The sequence below is a fragment of the Lissotriton vulgaris genome, chromosome 4_1, assembly GCF_964263255.1.
Source record: "Lissotriton vulgaris chromosome 4_1, aLisVul1.2, whole genome shotgun sequence".
Classification (NCBI taxonomy): domain Eukaryota; kingdom Metazoa; phylum Chordata; class Amphibia; order Caudata; family Salamandridae; genus Lissotriton; species Lissotriton vulgaris.
Window position 1 is genome coordinate 1,852,540,424 of NC_141691.1, and position 21,251 is coordinate 1,852,561,674.

General features: G+C 45.6%; 1 protein-coding gene across 1 annotated transcript in view; it reads left to right on the forward strand.

The window, feature by feature from the left end:
• The window catches only part of COL14A1 (collagen type XIV alpha 1 chain), a 514,343-nt gene that overhangs the window by 306,713 nt on the left and 186,379 nt on the right, over window positions 1–21,251 (forward strand). Inside the window, exons 22-23 of the mRNA XM_086966163.1 lie at window positions 2,080–2,229; window positions 5,663–5,779. Of these exons, the coding sequence (XP_086822289.1) occupies window positions 2,080–2,229; window positions 5,663–5,779 (267 nt within the window). The remainder of the gene's footprint in view (window positions 1–2,079; window positions 2,230–5,662; window positions 5,780–21,251) is intronic.

Sequence of the window (21,251 nt, forward strand, 5' to 3'; positions counted from 1 at the left end):
GGCAATCATCTCCATCTCTTGGGCTCCCATCTTTGGCTGTCTGATTTGGGTACACCCCCTTCTCCTTCTCAGGTGGTAGAAATGATAACCTGACCATGCATTACCAGATAAACAAAGTAGCAGCCACTTGTTTTGGTGTCCTTAAATGGCTACAAAAAATCTTAAACTGCCTTCCTGGTCCATCTCAACAAACTGTAGACCAGGCTCTGGTGATTTCAGACTGGACTATGATAATGTGCTGATAATGTGCTGCACCTGGGTGTTGCTAAATACCTGCTACGTCATCTCCAAGTTGCTAAGAATGTGTCTGCTTGTCTGCTCCTTTGTTCATCTAGGCTTACTTCTTCAGCCAGTTTGCTGCACTCTGCACTGACTAACAATTGAACGGAGAACAGCCATGACAACGTGGGGATTACCCAGCACTGCCATTACACCGCAGGTATTACAACGAAAGTCGTTACAACGACTTTCGCTGGAGGGCGCTGTTGGATAGGGAATAGTTAAATTTTCTATCCAACACCTTCCCTACTGTCAACGTGGGCTGGAGTTGGAATAGAAAATTAAACTATTCCACTATCCAGCGCCCTCCAGCGAAAGTCGTTTTAACAACTTTCGTTGTAATCCCTGCGTTGTAAAGGCACGCGTGGTAATACCACACGGTGTCATGATATTCAACCCAATTGAACAGCAAATTCAGTTTAAGACTCTGTGTTATAAGCACAAATGTCTCACTAACAAAGGACCAATGTAACTAAGACCTTTGGCCCCTGGTTATCTCCCAAATCACACACTTCAATCCAGTCATCAAAACTTGGCAGGTGTGCCTAGTTTTAGGAAGTCTCACCAAGGTGACTGTTCATTTGCATACTGTGGCCCTAACTAGTGCAATGATTTGCCACATTCACTTAGAGCTTGCAAATCTAACATAGTCTTTCTAAAGCAGATGAAAACTTGGCTGTTCTCTTCTTTATAATTTATGAGATAACTGCTGACCGCCCTGGGTTTGGTGAGGAGACCAGAGCTTGGAAACCTTACTGAAGCCATACAGTCTACAAATGGCCAATAATAATAATGATAATAATAATACTAGTTGCTGATTCTCTGCTTTCTTGAGTTATAGCTAGGGGGGGGGGCGGAATTTGCATGGTCGCGCTACGTAAAGCTCTGCGAAACGGTAAAAAATCTCAGTGAGCACGCAAAAGTTCTGCGTACATGCAGAAAGGCCTGTTCCGCCCGTTCGCGAAGCTTTTTTCCTGTTCGCGAATGCTGTTTGCGTGCTCGGGGGAAATATCTTGCGAACACGCATTTTTAAAGTGCGAACAAGCAAAAAATGCCACGGATTGCAGAATTTTTGACAGTTCTGCGTTCTCCGCGGAAGGCGAAACTACCCAAATTACGTGAACGGAACAGAATTTACTGCCTAGGCCTAGTTATAGCCAAGTGTAATCTTTGGTTGGGTGTTGCGCACCTTTATGTTATGTTTATGAAATAATTGTACAACACCAAACATGGCCTCCGGAGTAGCTGCTTGAGTGTTTTTTTTCCACTTGAGAATCATTTGGAAAGAAACCATATGACCAATTTACGATACACCTTTTCATGTGTGTGATAGGGATCGCTGGTAGAACTCTGCTGGGTCACAACACAGTAAGCAAGGGGATCGAAAAACATTCTGTGGCTCCACACACCTGGAAAATGAAAGATAGTACAGAGTCTGAACTTATCATCTACGATACCCTATTTTGAGTAGAGGAAAATATACATTATGAAACGTATCCAGAAAATGCAAGTTCACATTAGGACATAATTTTGTCATGGGGCCAACATCCACAATCAGTTTCAGTGTGTCTGAACCGTTGTTTTATCATGCCCAGACCCTGCCAAGGTCTGTCACTGGATATCAGTGGCTTCTCGAAGGCTCCTGTGTGGCTAGCATTGATAAGAGCGTGCATGAAAGAACAGCAGAGGATTTGGGTTAGGGTTAAATGTCAGTTAATCATCCGTGTAACATGTACTGCTATGGAACCAATGCTAAGTTTTACTTTTCATTCAATAAACCACAGTTGTTTTCCCTCTCAGTGCCTGGTCCAGCTCTGGAGACCTTTGTGGGAGATGATGTTAACACCATTCTGATCCTGAACCTGCTCAGCGGAACCGAGTACAACCTTAAAGTGTTTGCATCCTACCCAACCGGCTTCAGTGATGCGCTGACAGGCGTGGCCAAGACGTGTAAGGGTTTCTTACCTTAAATACTACCATTGTCCATCAACTTCATATTCAATTTCAATGTGTTGCTCAAAATTCTCTAAAATCGAGTATAAATGTTTGCACGTTGGATACAGTTCTTTATATGTTTGTGCTTCAGATACAGACACGTATGCCTGAACTGTTAATAAACCATTTTGCTGATAGTTTTATTGCTAAATAATTGTGGTTCATGATACCTATGGGGTGTTAAAATGACAACGTCTGGCAAATGGCCCACTGTTGATGGTGATATTTAGATAGCCAGTACCACCTCTACTGTTAAAGTGGAACCCTATTTTTGATAAACAGATTATAGAGTGGCAGATACTATTCATGGGAAAGCGCTAGGTAGGCTTTTCCATCATATAATAAAATGAGCTGATCAGTTGTCAAGATGACTCCGTGGGTTAAAGCTCCCCACTTACATAAGCAGTCATCTGAAGGTCATGAGTTTCACTCCCAGTAAGATTGGCTCTCATCCTACTAGGTCAAATTGAGTAACATTACATTGGATAGTAGTGCATCTTTTAATGTCGACATTTAGAAATGGCCTAAGTGCATCATGCAAAAACAAGGTTAGCTACGAATGATGGTGCTGGGCCAGGCCATTTACAATACCCATATTTTGGCACCTTGCTATCTTCAGTGCAGTGGAGAATACTCATTCAATCCCAATCGTTCTCTGCACATCCAGAAGAGTCCACACTTGTTCCAGACATTTATGGCTATACAATAAAGAGTGTAATTTAGGTGCAAAAACACTTGTAGAAGTTTGAAAATACCACCATAACTATGACTTGTTGGGTGCTTACCATCTACTTAATAAACATCCCAGTGCTCCTTCCCTGAGATTCAAGATAGCCTGCTGGATGAGGATTATGAACCCGAAACCGGTCCCATGTTGCTTGTTTCCGGTCCAGAGAAGACATGGCTTGGTAGTTTTGAGCTAAAGAATGATGATGTATTAAACCCAGATCAGTTGACTGGGGGTGAGTGCTTGCAATGTTCAACACTCCATCCATCATCCCCTTTGGTTTTGCTTTATTCACTATCATGCATCTATTCATCTATTCACTTACTCATTCTTGCATTACACAAACTCAACAACATATGCAAGATAAATTAAAAGTATAAACGTAGAAAACGCAACATGCGGCTACCTAAACATGGCTGGCATAATTTCAGAAGGCTAAGCAGAAGGATTCCAAATAGCAATTTTGTTGCTCAGAAGTACAAGTTCAGTTTGTTGGCATCAATCTTTAAAAATGTACTGCCACCCAGTCCCAGATAAAACACATGACAGATTGGAAGTTTCTCTGGGATACAAGGGAGCCATTCAGTCTAAAAAGTAACTGGGAATCATCAGCATAGTTATATACTTTGTAATCCATCTTCCCCATTGATAGAACGAGGGGTTTAATATAGATGTCAAATAGGTGAGGGGAGATAGAGGAGCCTCAATGGACCCCGCAGTCCATTTGGTTCCCTATGCCCATCAAAGAGCCCAAAATGACCGACTCACTATGGTTCTTCAAAAACGATTTCCTCCAGTCAAGGGATTGTCCCTGAAGCCCTGTAGCCTCCACATAGTCCACCAGCAAACAGTGGTCAACTGTGTCGAAGACCGCTGATATGCCCATTAGGACTAATGCAGAGGTCAAACTTTCATTACCGTCTTTACACATATCATCCACAACTGAAAGAACTACCAGATCGGTGTCGTGATCAGGATGAAACCCCTGTGGGATTTCTCAAGATGTGAACAAAGAATCTGTGCCACATAATCTTCTAATAGTTTGGCAGGAAAAGGCAGCAGAGGTATAAGCCGATAGTTTTTCTGAAGTAACTGGTCATCACCATGTGTTTTTGTATGGGAATCACTTCTGCTTCTTTAAAGGGCATTGGCACACTTCCTTGGGCCAAGGAATAATTTAAAGGAGACAAGAGAGGACCTGATGAAAGATTTGAGGACCTTAGGGCAGCAGGGAGACTTTTGTGAGCCAGACTTTAATTTGACATCAACTCAAGGAAACGTTCTTCATTGAGAGCAGGAAAGTTAGAAAGCGTAATGGGGTTCATGCTGAGGAAGACATTGGAGGCTCATTGGGCTCTAGCACAGTGCTGCATTTAATTATTTTAATTTTATCAATAAAATAGGATTTAACATATTGCTGAACTCTTCTGAAGAAACTATTAACAGAGGCAATCTATCTGTTTTAGAAAGTTCGGCCACTGTTCTAAAAATATCCTTTTATTCATTCATGAAGAAGAGAGTCTTAGTATATCGTATTGGATCTTTATAGTCCCTCAAAACTTTTTTAAAAGCTTTTTGTTATCAAGAAGATAATCTCTACGCCATTTCCACTCCAACTGGCGAAGCTTCAATTTGGCAAGTTGCAGTACCTCGGAAAACCACTGGGAAGATTCTGTTCATCTGATTATTTTGGACTTACATAAGGGGCGGGTTTATTACTAGCATTTAGTAACCAAAGAGAAACCTATTTTTCCATTAAATAAACATCTTGGTAGGAATCAGGCACAGTGTCAATGAGAGTTGCACAGAAACTGTCCTTGTCTATACGCGACCAGTTACGAACATACTGACTGTTTTTAAATTTTGTGTCAAGTTCTTGTAGGCCAAATAAGTTCAATTTAATAAGAGAATGGTCACACCAAGGCCAGGAACGTATGTTTATAATTGTAAGTGGGAGATTTGCTGTAGGTGAACTCTGTTGAGTTCAATTTTTATTGATCCCATATTTCACAATAAAAGAAAACTGCTATAATGTCACATGTTTTAAAGGGATTCATGATGGGCAGTTAAAGCAATAAAACAGGCTTTAAAATTACAGAGACTATAGCATTCTGGTCTTTTTGACTTTTCAAGAGCATTGTGTGGATGGAAGCTATTACCATTCCAATCAATGAAAACATTACATTATCATACCCTGCTTCCAAGGGCCAAACCAGTGATTAAATGCTGTCGTCCTGGGTATTTGGGCAGACTGGGCATTATTCACCCTTATACACTCAATGGAACTCGCAACATTCCAATATTCTACTTAAGCTTTAAAGGCCCCTAACCCGAGTGCATATGAGGGTGAGGGGCATTAACATGTGGTATAGTCTGAGGCACTAGGATGATTATGCTATTAAAACCTTCCCCCCACTGAGGCAGAATGTCTAAATCAAAAATGAAGACAAACATTATAATGTTTAGAGTGGAGGCTGTACACCAGCAATTATTAGCCGAAGGTGTATGCCTCTTTTCCTTTTAAACTCCAATAATTTCTTTTAGAATCGTAGGCAACCTCCCTAACTCCAAACGTAGGACATTTTGCTATCACACTTTATTTATAGCGTTGCTTTTTGGATACTGCTTATGTGTTATCTTAATTTGTGTTCTACATTGCAGTGTACCTGGGAGTGACTAATTTGGAAACCTATCAAGTGCGTATGACGAGCATGTGCGCACAGTGGCAGCTTCACAGACATGCGACGGCCTATAAGATAGTTATAGAATCACTTGTCGGTAAGTGTCTTCCTATGTATCAATGCATGCCAGATGAAGTTGGTATACGGATGTTCTCCATAAACCTGGTCAACCAATAGAAAATATTATCACCCCAAATAGAATGGCGAGATAGGCTCAGTCAACCAGAATGATTAAAAAGCTCCTGTTAACTTTTCTCATTTAATTGAGTGTGTGTGTCTCTCCCTTTTTGGGTGAGATTAGGGTGACGGTTCTTGGTATTTTTATTGCCTGCATGGTTTTGGGTCTTTGCACATGGGTATTGCTCTTTTCTTTAACTAGGCACCCACCCCCTTATCTTGGACCGGTAATTGAATGGTGGATAATGATACGCAGTTGATATCTTCAGTACGGTGGGTTAACCAATGATAAGTGGAGTGTGCGAGAAGTATGGTGGGCTTGCCTAGAGCAGACGAGGGATTGGAACCCACCTATTGCTTACCACTGGTTTCAAACTGTTTATAAAAGAATACTGTGAATGATGGAACATTTGAAAATGTGCAGCTTTCTAAAACACTGGCCTTTACCAATGGGGCACACATGACAGAGCAATTAGGCCATGTTTTTCTATATCCATGTCATAAAGTCCAAAAAGTTGATGACAAGTACAATAACATCCAATTAAAAATAGTAAAATGTAGGCCTCTGGATTTGTCAAATATACATGGAGTTACATTAGCCCCATTGTAATTCCGAACTGTAGTCTCTTCTTAATACTAACTTTAATTCTTTTTGTTAAACTATAGCCATTTTACTGGCGGGATATTCCCGGTATCCCAGTACCACCTCCCGTTCCATGTTTCTGCTGCAGTTTCTCACACCATCCCTTACACCATCACGTACATCTTCCATTATTGTACCCTAATCCAATCCCTACATCCAACCTAATCTTAACCTATATCTTACCCAAATCCTAATATTTCCCACCATCCTAATACTAACCCTTCATCATTAATCATAAACCCATTCCTTTACATTTTCCCTTTTTCTAAACCTTACCCTAGCCCAACAGATAAAGTTAATCGAACTCAAACTCCAATCTCCTCCCTCAACTCTCCCCCCAAACCAATTCCTAAACCTTTCCTATACTCTAAGACGTACACCTTACCTTACTCTAACAATAACCTTAACCCTTAAATATAACTTAAACTAACATTGAACTGTGTCGCTGACCCATGCATTATTCCATGACTTACATTCTACTTTTTTGGGTCTCATTTTTTAGTGTTTTACTATTTTGCCTTTAGTCTTTGTTACTCTACTCTTTTTCTATTTGTTTAGTAACACCTCTGTAAAAGACTGAGGGAAAGTAGGAACATGTGCAAGAAGGAATAAAATAGCCCTAACTGTACATTTGAAAGATATTACAACCCACCTTGAAGGTCTGGGACTTTATGACGGCACTCAACCTGTGACCAGCTGCCATGGCTAAGTCGCGGGATGCTCATTGACAAACTATATCCTCACTGTCAATTTTGTGTACTTTATCCCATATATAATTTTTTACCATATTACCATAAAATATGAGTCTTTCATGCACTAGAAAAAATACTCCCCTTGCCTTAAATTTTGAAGGAACTTATAGCATGGCTCTGCATTTTTAATTAAAAAGTTTGCTAAGTTTAAAGAAGTAGCTCTAAAGCCATGACCTTTTTTGGGGAGTTATTGCACATTTCTTTCTAATGTAAAGGTTAACCTACCTTACACTTCCTCAGCAATGACCCCAGTAATAAATACAGCCCAGTCTTGGTTGGAGGATTGCAAACAAAAGACTGGTTCACATTGCTTCTGGGCCGCCTCTTTCATGAACGATCTCTTTGTCTAGTGCTCCTTTCATCTCTTCCAGCGGCCAATCACTTATCCGTGCGCTTAGCTAACTCATTTCACATATAATTATATTGTTTTTAGTTGGCAACAAAAATAGCTCGCTGTAGGTTTATATTCTACTGAAACGTGTTTTTAAACGGTGTTTTTCCCATTCGGATTCCAAAGCGTGTCGCTCTTTATGTGTATTATGTTTTGCCCAGAACCTTTCTTTTATAGTTTGAGTTTTCCTGATGCAGACATTCACAAGTAGAATTCCTACTTCATCGTCTAAATTGAACGATGAAGTTCATATAGTTACAAATAATTATTTATGGCATAAAGTTATAGTTAGCAATAATTATAGATTTGAAATAGCGTGCGCCTGTGTGCATTACAACCATATTGCAAGTAACTGAGAGGTTCTGTGACCAGCAGCAGACAGACTGACCTTGAGGGAAATCAGGATGAGGCCAGGTCAGATAAATGCCACAACCATGTACTAAGCAGACTCTGCCCTGTGGGAATGACCTTTCATATGCACAGTCCTGCAGACATATGCCATGATGTGCCGATAGGCCAGTTTACCTCTGTGTCAGGAGGGTGCTTACTGGTGGTAGTAATTAGTCAATCGTGGGAGGATTATGGCACAGTGTTGGCTTTTGGGTCTCTTGAACTGCAGCAAAAAGGGAAAAAATCTGAGATGAAGGGCAGCTGATGCCAGTCTTGGTGCATTAGCTGAGAAAATGTGTTTCCATTTTTAGTATTTCTGGGCATAAACCTTTAAATGCCTTCAAAGCTAACAGCAGACTCACGAGTTCATGTCCTAAATATATGTATGTAGTTGTCTTGGGTGATTTAATCAAAGACTGGGGAGGGTGAGGAGGGACATGTCCAGCCGCGGTCTGCAGTAGGAGTACCTGCAGGGCGATGACGTGGGGAGGGGCAGGGTGGGGGGTAGTAATGTATGGATTACGGAGTTTAACAGGTACGTAAACATATAAATGAATAAAACGAATTTCGTTGCGCGCACTGCATCACCAAATGCGATGCAGTGCGCTCAACGAAATTCACTTTATTTATTTATATGTTTACTTACCTGTTAAACTCCGTAATCCATACATTACTACCCCCCACCCTGCCCCTCCCCCTCCCCACGTCACCGTCCTGCAGGAACTCCTACTGCCGACCGCTGCTGGACATGTCTCTTTAATGGATAACATTTCTATGAAATTGTGGATGATACGTCAGTTAAATTTGTACCTAAGTGGAGTATACATTAATAATCATGAGTGTAAGGCACACTGCGCTAATGGGGCATACGATGAGAAGTCACGGTGTGTGTTTTTCTATTCTTTTGGTTTCTGTTTTTGAGAGTTATTTGGGTGTTTATGGAGGTGTTTTAGAAAACAGTTGAAGGACTAGAATATGTAGGGGCTTTACCCTAAGCCCTAACAAACACAAGCAGGACGTTCCTACAGGAGTCTCTGTTAATACCTTGCATAATGCTTCTTTGATGCAGAGGTAATCTGTATACAGATTGGTATTTTTTTTGTTATATTCTTGAGAAAATTGACAATATGTACTCAGGAAGTTTTGTAAAGCATTTTTTGTGAGGGAATTAAAAATATTGTTTAATTTAGTTTGGTTGTCCTTATAATGCCTACTGATGGCGCCGGGTGTCCCGATAACTAAACAAATACTATCATAATGAGATGAAATTAAATGAAAAGGTGATTTAAAGAGCGCGAAACAATCACCCGAGGGTGTCAAGGCGCTTGCTCATTGAGACCATATATGGCTAAGGGTTCGCAGGCACTTTAATGAATAAATAACCAAGTTTTTAACGCTTTTCTGAAAGCTAACAGATGTGTCTCCTGTTTCAATTTTACAGGTAGAGAGTTCCACAATTTAGCTGCGCCCAATACAAAGCTTCCCCCCCCCCAGGAAAATGTTTTCACCCTTGGAACAATAAGATCATGTGCAGAGGATGAGCGAAGATTTCGTACTGGAATGTAGGGTGTCAAATTCCGTTTTAAAAATCCTGGCCCTATGTCCTGTGTGGTCTTAAAGACAATATATAGAGCCTTAAACTCAATATGTTTGTTTATTGCCAGCCAATGTAAATCCTTGAGTGTCTTTGACACAGATTTGTGTCTTGGGATATTCAGCAAGAGCCTAGCTGCTGCATTCTGCACAACCTGCAATTTCGTTAGGCACTTTTTCCGGAGGTTGATAAAGAGCCCGTTACAGTAATCGGTCTTGGACAGGACAAGCGATGTGACCCCTAATTTACGAAGCTCAACCGGGATGAAAGGGAGGATTTTTCGTAGGAGTTTTAACGTATAGAAGGAGAGGGAGGTGACCTGGTTGACATGGTTTTCAAATGAAAGTTTGGAGTCAAAAGTGACTCCCAGGTTCTTAACTTTGGTCACTGGTGTCGGTATGGCCCAAATTCCAGGGACCATATATCAGGTGACCAGAAGTTAGTGTGTGCACCAAAGAGTAGGACCTCCGTCTTGCTGGAGTTAAGTTTTAAACAATTAGCAGTCATCCATTCCGCGACCTGACGGAGGCAGGTATGGAACTGTATCATAGTGTCAGAGAGGGATCCTGACACAGAAATGATAATTTGATTATCGTCTGCATAGGAAACAGCCAAAAAACCTAAGGCCCTGATCAATTTTGCCAATGGTGCAACATAATTATTAAAAAGAGTCGGGCTCAGGGAAGATCCCTGTGGCACCCCACATGGTAGTGTAGAATTGGGTGATCTGAGGCTATCTAAAGCCACAAATTGTTCCCTGCCCGACAGGAAGGATTCAAGTAGGGTAAGTGCAATCCCTTTGACACTGATTCCCCTTAGAACTTCCAGGAGCTTCTGATGGTTCACCGTGTCAAACGCGGCCGAGAGGTCAAGCAGCACAAGTGCTGCACGGCTCCCCGCGTCAACAGTTTGCCTAATCATGTCCGATTATGTGATCAGTGCCAGTTCGTTGCTGTGGTGTTTTCGAAACCCAAACTGATTGTCATCTAAAAGATCATTTCATTCAATGTATTCTGATAGGACATTATTCATGGCTTTCTCAGCCATTTTCACCGGTAGCGGAAGTCTGGAGATTGGGCAGTAATTATTAGGATTAGTATCATCCAGATTTGGTTTCTTTAAAAGGGGGAGCACAGAGGCCAGCTTCCAACTGGTGGGGAATATGCCAGAGGAAAACATTTGATTAAAAATAGGCATCAAGTGCGACGCAAATGTATCAGATAAGAAATCAAATTTGTTTTGCGGACACAAGTCCAGTGGAGAGCCAGATTTAATGGATCTTAGCAAGTTAATTGTTGCCTCCATTGTCAGCTTTGGAAAAGTAGATAATTCAGGGAAATCCCTGAATTCAGCGTCAGTCCTGGGAGTGGTGCCAGCAATCCGAGGTTTAACTGAAACCTCTGGAGCAACATCTATTTCTTGATCTGTGGTTTTGGCGCTACTATCGTAGACCGCCTTAACTTTATCTTGGAAAAACGTAGCCACCTTGTCGCAAAATGCCTTGGTTTTAGGTGAATCAGCAACCTCAGCGCCTTTGGCTAATCGTTTTACTGTCGAGAAAAGTTCCTTTGATGAATTTTTTGCTGTTAGTATGGCCGTAGTGAAATAACTTGTTTTTTCTTAAAAAATGAGTTTTTTTATACTCAAGTATGGCTGATTTATAATTAGCTTTATTTTCTGGGTCGAGTGATAGTCTCCACCTCCTTTCTAGAGGGTGACATTTTTGCTTTTGTCATAAAACATATAAACGATTAATAGAAAAAGCAGAAGAAGCAGTGCTGGAAGAGCTTCCACTTTAGGATGGGAACCTTTCAAGAGCACTCCGCCAATGGTACTCTATTTACCTTGCCCAAATGGCTATATTTTGGAACACTCTTTGAACACTGTCTTAGAAAACCACTTTCCATGAACAGCTAGAAAGCAACCTAATTATTCACCATTCCAGACAAAGTAATATAGAATTATCATCAAAGCTAAACTAGACTAGAGTAAAGGCAACTCTGGAGCCTTCTTTTACTCTGATGAGAGACCCTCAAAAGATGGCATCTTGGCTCAGGCATGAGGCAGCCACCGATCATAAGTGAAACTGAACTCACACAAAACGGAGGCATGAACTAGGTTCCTATTTCAGGCCAATGCATTTAAGTTAGATAGTATGAGCCTTCCAGTGGCGCTCTTTTTTTATCCAGATGTTTCCTGGCAAGGTCGTTAGACTTGGCAGCAAAATGGAGCACGAGCACAAGAAAATAAAGTTAGAAATAGAGGCTGTTTATTTTGGAGTTTGATAGAATGTTTAAAGTTGATGTTTGGTTACTTCCAACCATTACATGTCTAGTCAGTAAAAGTCTGCTCTTAGTGAATGTAAGAGACACAAAAATCTGATCAAAGAGGTGGGAACCTTGACTGATGTTTTTCAGTAGCAAACCCATCTCTGCAAGGATTACAAGCACAGCGAGTTTGAAGAGGTCGAACAGATTCTAGTGAGTCAAACTTTGGGGCCTGGACCCTCCTTCACGTTTCATTCGTCTGAGGGTGTGTAGCTTCATTATGTGAGGTTCCTGAACATAAGTTCCTCTTTGGAGTATAGTAGGCATGGCCCGGCTGGCCATTTATTTCATCAGGCATGTCACAAGGGGTCTGGAATCATTGAAGACCTTTACTGAAGGGCCAAGACCCCCGCTTGTGCCGCTCTCACTTAATCCAGCTCCCTGAAGTTAGTTGCAAGAGGCACTGTGGGGGCTTCAAGAGGGAAAGGGGCGAAAGGGCTAGAGAGATCAGAGCAGGAGAAGAAAGGGAGAGGAGTGGGACAGAGAAGGGATGGGTTGAAAGAGAAATAGAGAGATGGGAGGAGGAGAGCTGGTCTCTTTTAAGCATTTTTGCCAGGGCTGCTTTTGGTTCTGATGCACATATATAGGCCTTTTATCCAATAGGCTTTGTGAAAAGGATTTTAACCTTGATCCTGTGCAAAAGGAGCCGCTGGAACGCTTGTAGGCATGCGTTAATGTGGTCATGTTTGCAGAGGTTCAGACATATTCTAGCTGCCTTATATTACATCTTTTGCAGATTGTCAGCGAGTGTGTTTGGTGGCCCCGTCTGTATGATGTTGCAGTAAACAAAGCATGCCGAGACAAATTGTCATGGCCGATAACTCAAAAAAGTATGTGAGACTTTGGCCCTGAGCTGTATGTTTCATTAGGCAACTCTTCCCTGCTCATAGACTTCCACGTGGAATATTGGCACATCATCTAAGAGGCATGTGCTGCTGTGGCACCATATCAAACCTTCGGCTGTTGAATTTGGATGAAGAACCAGCAGACTCCATTTCTGAGTTTGGCAGGGTCTGTCATACGTGGAAGCTTGAATGATTTTCCTGGTTTAAAGCAATAAAGCTTGGCATCTGTAAAATGTTACTGGGGATTTTCTTCACATTATGCTCCCTTCTTGAACTCACACACTGTAGGACGCCAATGCATTTCTGCTGCTCTTCAAAAAGGATTTTTTATTTAGTAAATCACTCGAAATCTGTCTTATCCTGATTGTTTCTCCTCTATTCCAGTGGTTCTCAACCTTTTATGTTTAAAGTATTTTATTAAAAGAGTACACAGATAGGAAAGACATTCAAGCAATGACATTTGTGCTGTAAATGGGAGCCCATCTTCAAGATAATGCTACGTGTCCCGCAAGTGCAGTAGAGCTCCGTTTCCATCCACATCACATTAAATAACACCCTGAGGTAGAAATGAAGTCTCTGTACCCTTTCCCCTTTAAAGAAGGAGTTCCCCCCCAACTCCACCCCCACCCCCCCTTGCCCCCCTACCCCCCTCCCAGTACCCCCATCCAGTGTCTTGTCTAGCTAAACCTTCTGAGCTCAGCCCACACCCCTATCCCCCAGCCCTATCCAGCCTGTTGTTATTAAGCGGTGAAGTCCAGCGGCGGTGTCAGTCTCAAGAGCCTCAGGTACCTCGGACAGGTTAGTTCCCTGAACTCGGTGGCCAGTAGTGCATGAAAGGGCTGCCACAACTCCTCGAATTGATCTACTTCCCCGGCCATCATCAGTGATAATTTCTCCATGCCCAGGACATGCCATAATCTATGTAGCCATCCCGTGATGGATGGAACAGTGGTAGTCCGCCAGTGTATAAGAATGTTCTGAACGGCGGAGCCCAGTGCTATAGCAATTTGTCTACCCCTGCTCGATTTTAGTGGATACATCAGCCCGTTAGGCAAGCCCAACAGGACGTATGCTGGGAAGTGGGGCAACTCTATCTCAAAGTGGGTGTCGATCTCATCTAGCACCTCCTTCCAATAAAGGCCCAACAACGGGCACTCCCACAGGACATGTGTCAGTGTACCAGGTTGCCCACACTCCCGCCAACAGGTATTATCAATATGTCTATCCATCTCATGCAACCGCTCCGGAGTGTAAAACCAGTATGTAGACACTTTAGTGAATGTTTCAGTTAGTCCTATATGGTATGCAGAGTGTCGTGCGCGGTATGAAATCTGGTCCCACTCTCCATGGCTCAGTGTTCTTCCCAGCTCCCTGTTCCAGCGTTCCCTACCTGGGCTATGAAAGTGTGTGGGGGGAGGCTATAACATTTTATAAAGATCCGTAATGAGCTTAGTATCCGAGGCTCGCGTCACTAACCACTTCTCGTACGGCAATAATTTCCTGTCTGCCAGCTCACGCACCTGTGGCTGCAAAGCCCAGTGTTGCACCTGCCAGTAGCGCATCCTATCTGTCTCAGCCAAGCCATACTCCTCCTTGAGAGTCTGGAAAGGGAGAACTCCGTCCGGCCCGTACACATGGAAGAGGGTCCTGCAACCTGCAGCACGCCAGTGTGAAAAAGCTCCCTGGGTAATCCCCTGCGTGAAGTCCGGGTTGTCTGCAATAGGTGTGAACGGAGAGGGGAACGTAGTAAGCTCGTGTGCATTGCTAGTAGCATCCCACACCCTCAGCGGAACCCGCGTTACAAAAGACACGTAGAAATTCGGGGGGCGATGAGCCCTACGCAGAAAGGGCACCTCTTGTGAGGGACGGCCCGCCACCGCCTGATCCTGGAACAACCAGTGCTTGTCCGACTCCCGTCGGCTCCATTCGACCAGGTACCTCAGCTGCGCCGCTTGAAAATATTTGCGTAAATCTGGGACCCCTAGTGCCCCCGATTCCGGTGCCAACGTAGAGAGAACCCTCCTCATCCTAGGCTTGCGGCCTTGCCAAATAAAACGGGACAAAGCCGACTGTGTCTGCTGGAGCCAGCCTTTAGGCGGCTGCAACGGCAAACCCCGGAATAGATATAAGATCTGTGGGAGAACCGTCATTTTAACCGCTGCCACTCTCCCGAGCCACGATATCAAGCCCTTACTCCACCTCCCCAGTTCCTCCTTAATCTTTCCAGTCAAAGCCGTATAATTGGCTGTCACCATGGCCTGCAATGGGGGTGCCAACAGGATACCCAAGTACTGGACCTGGTGGGCCGACCAATGCATGGGGAAGAGGCCCTGCAACTCCCGTCGTGTTGCAGGAGTCAGGGAGATGTCCAGTGCTGTTGATTTACCCATATTCATTTTGAATCCAGCCACCCGTGAAAAAGCCTCCAATTCGTCAATGCACGCAGGCAGAGCACGCCTCGGCTCCTCTAAGGTCAGAATCACATCGTCCGCATAGAGGCTGACCGTGTGAATATATCCTCCCATCCTCACTCCAATCGCGTCCGGGTTCTGCCGGATTCTCTGGGCGAAGGGCTCCATGTACATAGCGAAAAGGAGTGGGGACAGTGGGCAGCCCTGTCTGGTGCCCCGTTCAATGCAAAACCTTTGAGAGCTACAGCCATTCACCCGCGCCACCGCCGACGGGAACCGGTAGCAATTAAAAACCAGGGCGCAAAATTTTTCACCTATGCCCATCCTCGCCATAACCCATTCCAAATAGGGCCAGTGCACCCGGTCGAACGCCTTTTCAGCATCAACCGATAGGAGCATTCTTTCTCCAGGAATCCGGGAAGCCTTCTCCAGAATATGTACTACCTTCTTGGTGTTATCCACCGTCTGTCTCCCGGGGACAAAGCCAGCCTGGTCCGACTCCACCAGACCCGGCAAATGGAGCGCTAGGCGCGCCGCCAGAATTCCCGTATAAAGTTTTAAATCCACGTTCAAAAGGGAGATCGGACGGTACGAGCTGCATTGGGTTCGGTCCTTCCCTGGTTTAGGTATGACCGATACTGTGGCCTGCAGGAGATCCGGTGGGATCGCCCCTGGTTCGGAGAAGGAATTAAACAATTTAGTCAGTATAGGGGCCAACGTGGCGCTGAACGTCCTTAGAAGAGCGCTGTGTAGCCGTCCGGGCCAGGGGCCTTACCATGTTTAAGCCTGGAGATGGCAGCAATCACCTCCTCGACCCGTATCTCCCTTTCGAGATATTCCGTTTGGGATGTTTCTAGGGACGGAAGGGTGACTGAGTCCAGGTGACTCCTGCGCCATCAGGCTCTCCCCAGTGTATAATTCCGCATAAAAGCGACGGAAGGCCTCGGCTATCTGGACATCCTCCGCGACCAGCCCGTCATTTCCCACAGTCTCCTTCACCCGATGGCGTTCGTGGGCCACCCTGAGTTTGTTCGCCAGAAGGCAGCCACACCTGTCCCCCCCATGTAATAAGCGTGTTTCAGTCGTAGTGCTGCATATTCCGCCCTATCCATGTCCAGGGATGACAGGAGCTTCCTCGCTGCCTTCAGCTGTTTCCAAATCCTGGGGGCCCCTGTACGGCGGTGCACCTCTTCCAGTTCCCAGACTTTTTGCGTGAGCTCGTCCCGTTTCTGTCTCCGTTCCCTGTTCTCCGCCGAGGAGACCGCGATGAATTCTCCTCTGACCACCGCCTTAAGTACGGCCCACTGCGTCGCCACCGAGGTGTCTGCGTTGTCATTATGCGTTTGGAAGTCCCTGATCGCCGCCGTAACCCTTTGCACGACTGTTTTCTTATGTAAAAGAGCGTCTCTGAGGCGCCAGACCCCACGGGGGGCCCGATCAGCCGGCAGAGAGAAACTCCCCGAGACCGGCGCGTGATCAGATAGAGAGATGACCCCCACCTCCGACGTCGTAGCTAGATCACGGACTGGGCCGGTAACTATGAGGTGATCCAGCCTCGCGTATGTTTTGAGTGCGTGAGAGTAGAAGGAGTAGTCTCGATCCGTGGGGTGCAAGTGGCGCCAAAGATCATGAAGATCCAGGTCCACCAGTTGGGATTTAACTACTTGTGACATTTCCCCTGTCTGTGGGGAACGCTGGGCCGACCTATCCACAGCCGAGTCAACCACCATATTCAAATCTCCACCCAAAATTATGTGCCTGTCCGGGGATGCTGTTATGTCCACTAATGCTGATTGAAAGAAGCTATCCTGATGTTCATTCGGACAGTAAATCGTCCCGATGGTAAATGTCAGGGCCCCTAGTTTGAATCTATGCGCTAAGAGTCTCCCCTTCTGCTCTGCAAACTTGTGTAGTACCTCCCCCCTAAAGGAGTTAGACACCAATATCGCCACCCCAGCAGTCTTGGTGGTGGACGAAGAAAAGAACTGTGTGGGAAATGTGCGGGATCGTAATCTATGGCAGTCCCGTGCAAGCAAATGAGTCTCCTGTAGAAGACAAATGTCAGCCTCTGTGTTCTCTAGCAAGGACAGGACTGCCCTCCTCTTGACAGGGTTATTAAGCCCCTTAACATTAAGGGTCACTACCTTAAGGGTCGCCATAGAGAGTCAAAACAGAATGAAACATGCATTGGATCCTTTGCAGTGAGGGAGGGTTTGTGGGCCTCAACTGCCCAGAGCTCCCCATCGGGGCAGCGTGGAAACATCAAGAACACTGAACGGACTGTACCCACCCCTTCCCCTACCCAACTCCCAACCCCCCTGTTCCCCAACTCCCCCTCCTCCCACACCCCTCTCGGTGCCCCAACTCCCCCCCACCCCTTCCCCCCAAAACCCCCAAACCTCCAACACCCTCTGAGAAATTGTCCCAGCCATGTCCTATCCGGACAAGTCCGTGGTAACGTATCGTAGTGGACGTCCAGCCACACCCTTCCTCCCTCTGCTCCCTCCCCACCCTCCATGGCCCTAAGCCAGCAAGAACAGTAATGCAAAGTCGTTCTCCCCCCGGAGCAGTCTTACGCTGTTAGCGCGACACCTTCGTGCACCATGGTGTCTCTGGAGGCTTCTTGGATGGCGCTCGCCATATCAGCCCTGATGGTAGGCGAGCTCGGACGCTGGGATGCCGCTGACGTTCTGCGCCTCGAGACCCTGCGCCACCCGTCCTCTGTGGCGCGTCTCCTGCGTGGCGTGGCTGAGACCTCCTCCTCCGCAGTGATCCCCAGTACTTCGCACGTGTCCTGTAGGGACCTCAATTGATGTAGTACACCGTTCCACCTGAAAATAAGGCGGAAAGGATGACCCCAGGAATAAGGCGTTTCATGCTGTTTCAAGAAGTCTGTTGCGATTTTGAACGCTTTCCGCTTTTGGAGGGTAATCACAGACAGGTCCTGATATAAGGCCACGGGGTGTCCTCGAAACGTCATCAAGGATTTTTTCCGGGCCTCCGCCATGATCCGTTCTTTCAGTGGAAAATCAGGAAGAAAGGCCAATATGTCCGGAGGTGGGGCTGTTGCGCGCCTCTGAGGGCCCACTCGATGAGCTCTATCAATCCGTACCGGAAAGTCCGCCGCTTCACCCAATATGTCCCTGAAGAGCACCCTTAGGTATTCCGCTACATCCGTCCCCTCTTCCGTCGATGGCACTCCCCGGACCCTGATGTTATTCCGCCGAGAGCTGTTTTCCAGGTCTTCATTGTGGGCCTGGAGGTCCATCTGTTGGTCCCTCAAACGTAACACTTCTTGTTGTAGCTGCATGATTTCCTTGTCCTGTCTCTGTGTGGAGCTGTCCACCGTGGCCACCCTCTCACCTAGACTGTCCACTTCTCTTCGGATTTCGCGGACCTCCCCGGCCACCTCCTGTTTCAGCGTTTGAAAATCGTCTCTCAGTGTGCCAAAAAGTGACTCCAAAAAGGATCTGGTGACCGGGGGTTCACCGCCTCCTGCTGTGTGGGAGCCACTCGCCGCGTTCAGCGACGGTTGATTTCTGTCTCCCCTGGTCTGAGACCTGCCAAGCATCTTGGGGAGCGTGCGGTCGTTCCGTTTATTGCCCTTCTGGCTCTGGCTCGCCATCTTGTCCTCAAGGCCGCTCTGCCGAGTATGGGCACCGCACCGGCCAGACACCCGGGCTTCGGCCCCACCTGCCTCTTCTTGCTATGATGTCTCGGTCCTCTTCCGCGGGGTGCTCCTCCCGAACCCCCCGATTCTGGGAATGAACTCTGTGGCCCGGGCACCACTATCCGCCCCGGCCCCGCAGCGAGCAAGTGCAGGAACCCTTCCGCGACCTGTGCAATCCAAGTCCTCGCGCCTGGCTTTTCCTTCGGCGACCGCTGTTGTTGTCTACGGCAAGCCGACCATCCGCACAACTTTTTACTGGTGCACTTTCAGTGCGCCTCGTAAAGGCAGGTTTGCCTCTGTGCCCACGTGCATAATATGGAGTGGGTGCAGAGGCAAATCGATTCCCTCATAAGGGAATGCCCTCTTATGATCGTGCTGGCACAACATGTGCACCAACGCTATCTGTGTTACAGAAGGGGGTGCATGAGTGTCAGCAGCCCCCTCTGTAATACCATTGTACCCCGGAGGCTCACAAAGCGGACGCACAAATGCGAGGAGCAATGTATATACTGCCCCTGGTTTCTTCAATGGAGTTCAAAGTCTCAAGGTCAGGTTCTGCTGCAATACCCTTTGAAGTACTCAGATTGCCAGTATTGCATTCACTGGCCCAAGTCCACTGGTTCACAAAAGAATCCAGTACCCACTAGTCAACTAGGACTCTTCCAGGCAGGCATTGACCCTCTATTTCTGCGACCATCAGCTTCCACTAACCAGAGGAAAGACAGTCCACCGGGATGGAGATGGATCTCTGGCAGCACCGTAACCTTTTAGCCTTGTGGATCAGAAGGAAACTGGCACCATGAGCCTTGGGACTATTCTTGGACCAACAATTCAGGCTTGAGTGTGAGTCAGTCTCCTAGTTTAGTCAGCAGTAAGCGTCAGGAACCTTCAGCACAGACTTTTCTTCCATTCTTTTTGTAGCGATTTCTGAAGAAACGGAGTTGGAAGTTCTTCATGGCCCAATTCCCAGTTTGTTCTCAGAATTTCCACTTCTGCTTTCTCAATAGTGTGACGATGCCAAAAAACTAGAAAACTTTGATTGCAGATAATCGAAGCCGCTTTGGAAGGCCATTGGTGGAACAAAGGATTGGCTTGGCCATTGTATCCAGAAACTGAGAGTCTGCTGATTATTTCCAGCCCTGCCCCATGTGACACATACTTGTCTCCCCCCGACTCCAGTCTTATGCGGAAAAAACATTTGAAGCTAGGCTGTTTACCTAAGCTGTTTGAATTTCTCTGCAGCTTAAGATGGACAATTACAGCATTAATTGTCCTCTGGCTGGCAGAGTGGCACATCTGGTATTTCGTAACAATGTATTATGTTTATGTGTTATTAAAATCATATGTATATTCCAAATTGCACCACATATTTACAGGCTCCGTCACCCTTTCACTTCCCACCAAATCACATCAATGTCCTAACAAACCACTGGCACAGAGCCTCATTTCCCAGGAAGCACTAGCCTATTGCTATAACCAGCCCCTTATTTCTGATATTATTGTCCATGGAATGCCAGATTCATAGATGATAACATAGTGTTTATTACAGAGCACTTTGCATCCTCACCTTTGTTTTGCAGGCATCACAGAAATCTGAATGGACCCCTTTGACACCACCACGTCAGCTGCAATATGCAATGACCATCCCGTAGGTTTTCTTGGTCCCTGCTCCACTAACAAGAGCGGTGGACTCTGACCCCCTCCAAGGATCACAACCTCAGTTTCCCATCCAGTTAATTCGCTCCTCCCTCCTTCAGATTAATTTCCCTAGGTATTAAGACCTCCTTTATGACAACATATTTAATTTAACACCATACGAAAACAAGTAGAGATATTCAATATTCAGGACTAGAGCCTAAGTGATAAAATATAATATATAGCTTAATTAAAAATGTATGGTTGCAAATCTTATGATATGGAACGCAGGAAAGGCTAGCTTGCATTTCGATGAAAGCAAGGTCGATGAAACAAACAAATATAAATACCTGGGCCTCTTATTCGATAACAACAGCTCATTAAGACCATACAAGGAGGAAATTAAAGGGAAAGGGATTGCCCTGGTGGCAGGGCTAGAGGTAGTGTTTCAAAATCTAAAGAGGCACTCGTTCAGTGCCATACTAGAAATCGCCATGGCGAAAGTGGTCCTAACTCTGGCCAATGGTTGCAAGGCTCTTCGGGGCAGAGGCACAAATCACAATAACTCTGGACACCACAATTACAAGAATATAGAGGCAATTTTTCCAGCTTCCCTTCCACACATCACCTGCCCAGATATGGCTTGAGTTTGGGCTGATAAAACAGTTCTATGCCCGGCGGGCAGCCTTTGCTGTCTTTCGCCAGTAGCTCAGATCCGCTGAGGAGAATTCAAA